Source organism: Augochlora pura, chromosome 5 (genome assembly GCF_028453695.1).
Source record: "Augochlora pura isolate Apur16 chromosome 5, APUR_v2.2.1, whole genome shotgun sequence".
Lineage (NCBI taxonomy): Eukaryota > Metazoa > Arthropoda > Insecta > Hymenoptera > Halictidae > Augochlora > Augochlora pura.
Window position 1 is genome coordinate 10,296,352 of NC_135776.1, and position 10,697 is coordinate 10,307,048.

Here is a 10,697-nt window from a genome sequence, read left to right on the forward strand (position 1 = left end):
CGAAAATAATTCGTCCCTGTAACGTTCATTTTGAGCCCTGATGTAAAGAGTCACGGAGTTGGTAATTTATGGTATAGGAAATAATAACAATGAGACGCATGTTCTGAGCAATTAAGTCTCTGTTCTGTATAACAATATATTAATTGTTCTCTATTAATATTCTATATATTATAATGAGCACTGAGTTAGCGGTATTAATAATAATCCTAATAGTAAAAATCACGTAATGATTGTTGTGCTAGTAACAGTAATTATAGAATGCGAATTTCTTAATTTTACATATTACTCTGAATAATATGCGATAGTGCAAGTACCAAATATGTTAATTCATTATTTTGGGAGGGTTTAGTTATTATAGCAATCTATCTTGCATTTATACGGCCATTTTTTTCATTATAGGAATATTGAAAGCTTTCCACAAAGTATCTCGTATGTGAATCACTTAATAATTATTAATGTATCATTGGTATTTGTCATTTTCTACAAAGAATATTCTCAAATAAATATCTGTACTTCGTCGAGTAAATGTTTAATACTCTATTGACATTATAAATACCTTCTTTCTTGTGCACTTTCGTACATTCAAACTTTATAGCGTCCTCATTTTTTGTAAAAAATTATCTAAACATTAAAAATGTTAAAAAGGCTACTTTAGGTGCTTACAAAATGTTATTTAAAAGTAAGATATAACAAAATATCGTAGCACATGATTATTATTTTTTGTGCTATTTAATCTGGCTGAGCTAACTTGATCAATTAAATTGAAGTAAAAGTGCACTCATTTGTCAATCACAGTTCTAATAATGGTAAAAGTCAATACAATACGTATTTATAAAAAAATTATTCAAGTTTCAATAATATAATCTTTATCTAAAAACCCGACATCGAATCAATGTACTATTTCTTGTTGTACATTGTAATACTTTTAAAGTAGAGAGCAGTTATTTACTTGTCTAATCTTACAACAGATAGAAAACCCATGAATTCAGAAATCGCAAGACTTCATGTGTAAGTAGAGTAATGTATCTATAACAAAATTCTACTCTTTATTTATGATAGCGTATAATGTTAGAAGATGAAATTATCGCTGGAACGAATGTAATTTTATTTTAATTCCCAATATTGGGTCTGTATTAAGAATTACCATACTTGTATGCAAAGCGTCATAATATTTTAAATTTATGGGTTGCCTGAACTCTCTTGTTAATATGATACAATGAAACATATCATATCTAAAGATAACAATAACAAAAAATCAATCCAAATAATTGTCATATCATCAATTAAAATAATAACATTAACTTACACAGGCACTAATCCTCATATAACAATTATGTACCAAATAATTTTTAATCAATATTTACACGCAAAACGAAACCTTTCAATAGTTTTAATATAGCCTTTACAAATCGATTGTCAACTATTAGAGTAGCGATTCAAATCTGCATTATCGCTGCGAAGCTAATTGTATAAAAAATTATGTTAATCTTAAATTCTATTTGTATTGATACATTTCTATACAGCAAAGAAAAATTTCATACTTAACTATGAAATACTATGGACAATCGATGAAATTTCAGCCATAAAATAAAAAGTTGCTACATTTTATGTACATATAGAGTCTTATATATAATATTCAAGAATCAATTTACATACAATGATCTCGTTGGTTTTGTGAGGTCATTGTAATTTTGCAAAGAAATTATTTCGGACGGACTTTGGACAAAGTATTTCCTTCAAAAATTTACAATTGGCTTTGCAATATGTTAGTCGTCGATTAAAACACTGCACTTGTCGGTGGGTTCAACATTTCTCTGGCTATCACATTGGACACTTTTTGAAGAAGCTGGATCAAGACTTCTCTCTTGTCGAATATCACGGAGAGGCACCATTGGTAAAAGATCATGGTTCGAGGAGTTCGATAGGATGTATTGATTCTGAGTACAGTTTATATTTTCTGCTGTTTCCATGACCTTATCCTTCTCTTCTAATTGTTCAATATCATCCTCCTTTAACTGTTTAACAACAAAAGACGGTGTACCGTTCGTAGACAAATTTAATTTCAAACGATCTCTAGTGTGTCTGAGTTCTCCTAACTGATGTTGCTGACCGTGGCCGTAATCATTCATCAATTCCATTCTATCCTGCTGTACTCCTCGATGACCACCGTCTACTTCATCTGTTTCTTCGTTAGCTGATGTAGAAGCACCAGGAAAGAATTGACTTACATATTTACTGTCACTAGTTTGAAATTGAAATGGACGATTTGAACTGCTCACAAAAAATTCCTCATTTCCTAAAAAAACCAGGGAGACGAGGGGAGATAGAGAGTAAAAGAAAGAATGACTTTTACATAGACTTTGCCATATAAAAAATAGTGCCAATAGTAACACGTACCAGTATGGTTACCATCATCATAATCCAACGGATACAGATCTAATCGTGGTTCATCTAGCATTTCCTCCCAATCTGAAAGGGAAAAGATACATATCTATTAAAATGAAATTATCTTCTTAGAAATTATATTTGCACGTAAATATTACTTAAGGGTAATGTTGAGTTACTACAATATTCTAAGGTAATGTGTTTATTATACACATTACCAGCATATGAAGTAGGCTCCCAGGTGGTAGATGTTTCTCCTTGAGTATCGGTAGCTAATGTTTCCTTCGGATATTCGTATACGCAGTGATAGCGTTGCTTCTTGAACCAAACACTCTTCTTTTGATCCTGGACAAATCGCACATTGTCGATCCGATAAAAATGGTTAAGCTATATCTATATTTAACATATATTTAATATGTAAAAAGTACATTTGCTAAATACCTCAAATTAAATCTGCAATAGAAACATTCATCAGAAGAAGATTAAAATTATATACGTTACTCTATGACAAACAAACTATGCACCTACCGAATCGTCCTAGCCGCAAAATTGAGGACAAAAATTTATAAATGTCTATGCTAGATTAAGAAAAAGTAGTGACAATAACAGCTGTCAAAAGCTTACGCCAGATTTTAATGTTTTGTCTGGAGATCTTAATGCGGAACGATGCGGAGCTAACGTTGCGTTCCAAGCTGAGGGTGTAAATTCTTCTTCCTCCTCCTCTTCCCCTTCGTCTTCTTCCTCTTCTTCTGCATCCATCTCATCTTCGATATCAACAGCTGACCCTTCACTGTTACTTGCCAACATGCCTCGAGTTTGAACTTGTTCAACATGTGGTTCATTGTACCTCTAAAAGATATGAAATTATCACGGGTTTGAAAATCGCTTTACGTTCAACACGTAAATATCAAAGTACCTTCCAAACAAATTCACCGGAACTAGAACTGTTATCTTCATCCTCATCTTCATCATCTTCTTCCTCTTCTTCTTCTTCTTCATCTTCATCTTGGCTGCCCCACCCGTGTTCAGTTCCAAAACTTGTCGACATTAATCCGTCCTCTACTGGTAAAGGCAAAGGAAGTGGAAAAGGTGAAGGTAATTGTTGCCATTTAGATTCTTCTTCAGGACTAGGCAAAGGGGCCACTCCGCTGCCAATCATAATATGTGATCTTTCATCGCGAGAACGTACTACCGAACAATTATAGTCTAAATTTTCTTCTTCAGATAGATCTCCATTGGTAGTATCTCGTTCATCGTCGTGTAATCTCTCTCCTAAACCTTCTAATAAAACCATTTTGTTTGTCCGAGTATCAACTAACAATACATCATCTGATACAGCCGGTTCTCTTGAAGTGATTGATGTATCTCTAGAGTTTGACATTAGGGACTCTGATGTAAGAGTACTTTCTCGTTCCTCTTGGATTGGACTTAGTGGAGTGCCATATATGTTATACCTGTATATGATAAATATAGTTCTTAATGTGGATTTATAAATAAATAATTAAGTTAATTCGTGTTTAAAAAATATTTTAATTAAGTAACTATAAGTATAATAGATACCTTATTGAGATACCCACTCCTCCACTACCCTGATTTGACATCTCTTCATTATCATTGTCATCATCATCATCCCATTGTTTACTTTCTATATCAGTAGATAGAGAAGGATTATCATCGTCATCGTGCATCTCTAAAGGCTCTACAACAGACATTTGAGCACAAGGCAATTTTTCTCTTAGTTCATTTCGAATTGCTGTCACAAACTCTTCTTCCATACCAAATGATACATAAGAATTATCGCTACGTAAACTCATTGTAGAACTATCTTCCTCTTCATCATTTATATTTGTATTTTGATTTTGATATTTGTTTTCAGCTTCCTTTTTATTTTCAGTTTCACTTCTATCTTCAGTTTCGTTTTCAGTTTCACTTCTATCTTCAGTTTCGTTTTCAGTTTCACTTCTATTTTCAATTTCGTTCTCAAATTTATTTGTATCTTCATTTTTACTTTCAATTTTATTTTTATTTTTACTTTCGTTTTCAATTTCATTTTCAGTGTCAGATTTTTCGATTTCATCTTCAATGTCAAATTTTTCAATTTCATCTTCAATGTCAAGTTTCTCGATTTCTTCCACTTCATTCGTACATTGTATATCCGTCGATACAGAATGAGTTTCTAAGTCTACAACTCTGTAGTTCTGGATTGCACTTTTCATTGGAGAAGTAATGTTAATATTATTTGAATTTCTTACTTCTACATGTTCTTCATGTTCATGTAAAATTTCTGCTTCTACTTTTTCCTGACCTTCTGAAACTGATTTTAAGATATCATTTTCTGTTGGATTAACATTTTCAGCACCGCAAATTTCTATTTCGACTATCGTATCTACAGTTTTCAAGGAATCAGATTCCTCATCATTTACCTGAAGCATTTTGTCACCTGTGCACTTAACAAGAGACAAGCTTTCTGTTACTTTTTCAGGACCTTGTAATGTTGCATAATATTCGGCATCGAGTATTGCGTCTAATTCAAATAAAATCTGTAATTGTTGCTCTTCTGTACATGTTGATGTGTTTATAGTAGAATCATTAACAGAAGATGCAGGAACCGAGGATGAGCAAACATTTTCTTCTTCTTCGCAAGATTCTTTATCTCTGAAACCAGAATCAGAACTTTGTTCATCATCTGGAGTAGATAATTGCTTTCTTTCCTCTTCTTCGTCATTAGGTATACATTGTTGTTCCATGTCAATATCATCGACATTCGAAAATTCATCACTCGCATTATATGTAGAATAGTTCGTTCGACATTGCGGTGTATTTACTGTAGGTATAGCAGTTACAATCAATTCCGGTGCATCGTTACTTTCTTGTTTAGAGGCAGACTCTGTATATTGATTGAATTCACCTTCATACAGAAAACCAGGAACTTTCTTCTTTAAAGCAGAATCCAATGCATGATTCCATAGTTCAACATCAACTATTTGATTTTCAAGTTCTTCATAATTAACAGAAAAATTATTAGAGAAGTAACTATTATCGTTGTTATCGTGTTTGGGTACGTCGTTATATTGAGATTCAATGTTTTCCTGTAACATTTCACAAGAAGATGCAACATCAGGTACAAAACGAAGAAGGGGTAAATCTGGATTTCCTTTTGATAGAAGTCTTAATACATGTTTATCACTACGAATTTCCACATTCGCATTTGCAATAGGTGTAGTACTGTTTTCTCTGATGGATTCATCATCATCTAATGATAATCTTAAAATTGGAGTTTGACCCTGATCCATTGTTAATGTCAGTAGTTTAGGCCTATCCGAAGTGTCTAACATTTTGACTTTATGAGAAGTATTATTTGGCAAAGGATCTCGTAACTTTCTTAATGCTTCATCAAATTCATCCGTATGAACACTATGCCTAATGTCGCTATCGCTGCCACTTGCTGGCAATTTTTTCTTAACACATTTATCTGACACTTGAGTTCCCATTGACACTTCTGCATCAGAATCAAGATCAATATGAACAAGTACCATTAGATCGGTGACAGATTTAGATTTTTCTTTCACCTTTTCTGTATAAACTTCTTGTTCAATTTGCCTTTTCCAACTTTCTTCTTCAGTTTCAGAACTAGATTCATGGTGAACAACTATATTTTTAACATTTGGTACATTCTTTACTGGTTCGCATGGTCCAAGACGAAACGAAGATTGCCGTGGTGTGTCATCAACGATCGTAGTCCAGTAGTCTGAATCAATACTACCTCTAAGATCTTGTAAGCTAGCACTACGAATGTGTTTAATTTTATTTACTCGTAAACTTTCCCATCTTTGATCAAAGTCTAAGTAATCTGTGTACTCGTTCAAAAGAATTTGCTTAGCTTCATCCAAAGTTGATCTTTTTTGTGGTTTTGACTCCAAACATAACTGAATTGCTTGAACTATATTTGATGCACAACCTTCTAAGTAGGTCTGTAATATTTGTGTACCATTTGGCAAAGAATCAGCTCTTAAAGATAACAGCATTTGAATAACTTGCTCATCACTTTTATCATTGTATGGCTTGCTTCCCCAAGTAGCAATTTCCCAAAGAAAAATACCATAACTCCACATATTTGCTTGAGGTGTAATCTCTCTTGTTTCAATAGTAGTATCTGTACATTCAATGCTTTCTGGTGCTGACCATCTTATAGGTAATGCTCGATCTCCTACTACGTAATAATCTTCAGGATATTTTTCTACACCAATCCCATAATCTCCTAATTTTGCTGATAAATCCGATGCTACTAAACAATTTCTTGCAGATAAATCTGTATGCACGAACCCATAATCGTGCATATGTTTCAAACCAGCTGCGATATCTAGTGCCATTCGAATTGGAATATTTTCTTTAATAAGTGCATTCTGAGATTTTAAATCATAATTTGATAATAGAAACCGTTTAAGATCACCTACTGGACATGATTCAAATATTAATAAATACGGGTCGGTTTCTAGACAAAGACCTAACAAAGTCAAAATATTTTGATGTTGTAGCTTTAAATATGGCGTTGCTTCACCAAGAAACCAGGCCTTCTCTTTTGTGGTAGCTTCTTCTGTGAGAATCCTTACAACTACACCTCCATTCTTTGATATCCTTTTACATTCTTCCAAGTCTGCACGACCTTCTACAACTTTTCCGAACCAACCATGACCTAACTCTCTCAAATATTTTAGCTTCTCTCTAGGTACAGATAACTCTTGTGCATCGAACCAATCGTGACAGTGTTCTGGTAAAGTATTAGGGTCAGAATCGCGTTCTTCAAAAAATGATGTCGACAGTGGTAATGGTTTAAGTTTCGAAGAATTTTTAGATCCAGATATAATATGATCTACAGGCAGAGGTTCAAACTGAACTCTATCTGCAATAGTTAACATACGGGGAACATCTAATTCTAATCCTTCGATAGTGTGCTCAAGTGCAGACTCTGGTCCAACGTTGTTTCCATCTTTGAATTCCTAAAATATAAAATATTCAATATCTTTACTGGATTACTTTTCCCAAAAGTAAACAAAGACAAGCATATTAGAAAGTAAACAAGTAAGATGCATTACATACTACAGAATATAATATATCCGTATATGTAGACACAGTTTTGATTGCAACATCTATAGCAATGTATACGTATACAAAATAATTCATAACATGTGGAAAGTGCAGGATAATTTGATCCGACGCATTAAAATAAGAAAAGAAGTACATGTAAACATATAACTGATACGCTCTTGATTTTTAACTACAACAATCTTTTCCATAGAAACAATGCAATTTTGAAGTTTTGAAGTGCATAAGCTGCATTCAATAAAGCCAATATGGTCTGAAATGTTTACAATCGCGTCGAAACTAGAGATAATTACTTTAAGTAATTTCTGTGAAGATATAATAAACAGAATTAAAATACACAACAGGCTCTAATTGGAAAATCAGGTCATATCAGATAAATATTTATATTCATTTTCTTGCTCGTTTTAGCGCGCTCAATCAGCTCTACTCACAATTTTAGAATCAGCCAATATCTCTATATATATTTTGCTACTAATCGTGCAAATGCTTAAAATAATGAAAATAAAACAAAATTTATTACACATTCGATACACATAGTTTTAACTTTAAGAGAATCGACTTTTTGCACATTTAAAAGTACAAATTAAATTTTGAGATATTAAATTCCTACTATCATATGATTCTTTCCATACGAATACTTAATAATTTTAATCATTTACTTTATTTTTATTTCCTTTCAAATATTCGAATAAAAAGAGTCAATGGTAAAGTTTTCCAAAATCTATGTAATTAATTCTAATGCTCCAAAATTCACATTGTTTGTATCATCAATATTACCTGCTTGTACTTTTCTGCTGTATCCTACAATTAGAAACGTATGTATCATTCTTGAGACAGTAATCAATCTTATGACTTTTATCTGTCATATAAATTGTTGAGAATGACAATACATTACCTGGAATCCTTTCGGTCTTCTAGGTCTTCGACAACAAAGACATCCAACTAAAGTAAATGCTGCAGCAGTTATACTTAAAACAGCAATCATATATTGAACCCAATATCGTTCCCATCCTGATGTAGTATGGATATATGTAAGATCTGTTGCAAACAAAATAACCTCCAATTTATTGAGTGTCATTAAAATGCACGTTAGATCAGGTCATGAACATACCTGTTTGTATCGAAGATGATATAGGATAAGCTGTAAGTGTCGGTAGTCCCACCCAAAACAGCCAACATATCCAACATAATATAATATCCACCATCGCGCATTGAAGCTCTTTAATAATGATCGCGATCCGTTTAAGTCATTCTTGGAGTTTTCAGATTGATCGAAGTTAAAGTGTAATTTCTAAAGTTGACAGATTTATTAAGTCGCAGCACGTTACAATTTTACGACATACATATCACAACTTTCCGTAATCTCATATTTCTAGTATATCTACACTTTATTGAAAACTAGCTTCGATCGTACGGAATGCTGTTAAATGACTCTGTCACAGCGACAATAAAATGTTGTAATAATATGTAAAACAGAAATACACGTTTCTTAGGGAAACCACCTAGGCCAAGCATGATATGTATCGTGAAATGGATACAATACAATCAGCCACGGTCCGGTTAAAAGGTAGGTGTAAAATCACCACGCTTGCCAAACCCAGTTCTATTCTTGCCTCTCTATCCTCCTCCTCTCCTTCTCGCTCGCTCCCTCTCTCTCTCTCTCTTTCTCTACATCCAATGCAGTGATATGAATCCATATACATACGTATATGTATTTATGTGTATATTCTTATATAAATATATATATATATACTGCTCCAGTCTCTGACATTTCGATCAGTGCTACATCTTATAATAAGTGATTATAGAATTGGGATATCAGTCGATATAAAGTCATTCAATTAATTACCGCCTGCACTCGGAAGAAATTAGTAATTGTCTAAAATCGCGATTGATTCATTCATTAATTAGCAATTGCGATTGTACAGATTAATTACCGATTATCAATTGCCAATTACAAATATTAATTGTTAATCATTAATTGTTAGACTTTGATCGAAATTCAATCAAAATTATATTTGGTTTATGCGCTCTCACTAAATTACACGCAACACATATTATTATTTTGATTATTTAAATTGTTACAGCAACGTTATTAATTTTATATCTAATTTTCAAATCAATAATTATTTTAATCGTTAATTGCAATTGATTACCAAATATTTTAACTATAATCATTAATGAAATATTGTCCAACTCTGCACGTTGTCAATTGAAAAACATGAGTATATAAACTATTTACTTTTGTGTTTATTTATTGGAGAAACATAATATGTAATCGTAATTGTAATTTTTGTTACATATTATTTAATGATTGCAATTGAATCCACTTATTCATTATAAAATAATAAGCGTATTATTTAAACGCATTATACAATTGTTTTCGTATCGACTAGTCATGTAACTAAATTATAATGTGTAATTGGTTAATATTTGAATACACGATATATTTCCTTATTGTCATATATCTGTACTGTTTTAAATAAATTAATTACTATAATAAATTACATAAGTTAGAATAAATAATAATGACAAAAGGAAGTATAAAAAAATGCTCTAAAAGTAATTAACAATTATGGAAGTATATTTCCATATGTATTAAATTATTATATTGTCCGAAATTATTAACTGTAGTTTAAGATAGTAAAAATGAAAGGCACTTGTACATATGGTCCCATGGTGTAATGGTTAGCACTCTGGACTTTGAATCCAGCGATCCGAGTTCAAATCTCGGTGGGACCTAAGAACATTTTTTTTAATACAATTCAATTACAAAAATATATATTGATTACATAAACAATGAAATATAAAAATAAGTGTCTAGAAATTTGTTATACATTCAAATCTACGTTAGTTCGTCAAATCTGACATATTTTAAAAAACACAAGTTTTAACTTATTTAAAATTAATTATATATACTTTCTATAATTAAGTATATTGGATGGGACTCGACTCGTAAATCGGATCTAAAATGCAATGCTTTAATTCTTATAGCACTCTAAAATCGATTTATGAGATTACTGTAGACTTCAATTATTGTCAATTCTTCATTCTTTCAAGATTTAAATAAATAAATAAATCTAATTTAAAAGTTTCGTATCATGAGATACTGTAACTGATAAATATTAATATTTATGAGTATTGTAAATATTTTACACGTAATATTAAGTTACTTTTTAATTTAAATACTTGGTTTTCATTTATTAACC

The 10,697-nt window shown here is 31.8% G+C and overlaps 1 protein-coding gene and 1 non-coding gene across 5 annotated transcripts; one reads left to right on the forward strand and one right to left on the reverse strand.

Annotated features, from left to right (window-relative positions):
• Positions 1 to 101: 101 nt before the first annotated feature.
• On the reverse strand, positions 102 to 9,105 carry LOC144470414 (uncharacterized). 4 transcript variants are annotated; one of them, XM_078181497.1, is made up of 9 exons: positions 8,600 to 9,105; positions 8,384 to 8,526; positions 8,266 to 8,289; positions 3,946 to 7,382; positions 3,302 to 3,839; positions 3,010 to 3,234; positions 2,604 to 2,730; positions 2,398 to 2,469; positions 102 to 2,296 (listed from the first exon to the last, which is right to left on the reverse strand). In XM_078181497.1, the coding sequence occupies exons 1-9, from the start codon at positions 8,691 to 8,693 to the stop codon at positions 1,767 to 1,769; spliced, it is 5,190 nt and encodes a 1,729-aa protein (XP_078037623.1). In that variant the 5' UTR covers positions 8,694 to 9,105; the 3' UTR covers positions 102 to 1,766. The 4 variants fall into 4 exon arrangements, 3 of the variants coding, with proteins under 3 accessions (XP_078037623.1, XP_078037624.1, XP_078037625.1); XM_078181498.1 differs by lacking the exon at positions 8,266 to 8,289; XR_013494119.1 differs by lacking the exons at positions 102 to 2,296; positions 2,398 to 2,469 and adding an exon at positions 2,827 to 2,922.
• A 1,053-nt stretch (positions 9,106 to 10,158) lies between these two features.
• Trnaq-uug (transfer RNA glutamine (anticodon UUG)) lies at positions 10,159 to 10,230 on the forward strand. The gene has a single exon. It is a non-coding gene; the product is annotated as a tRNA-Gln (tRNA).
• Positions 10,231 to 10,697: the final 467 nt, after the last annotated feature.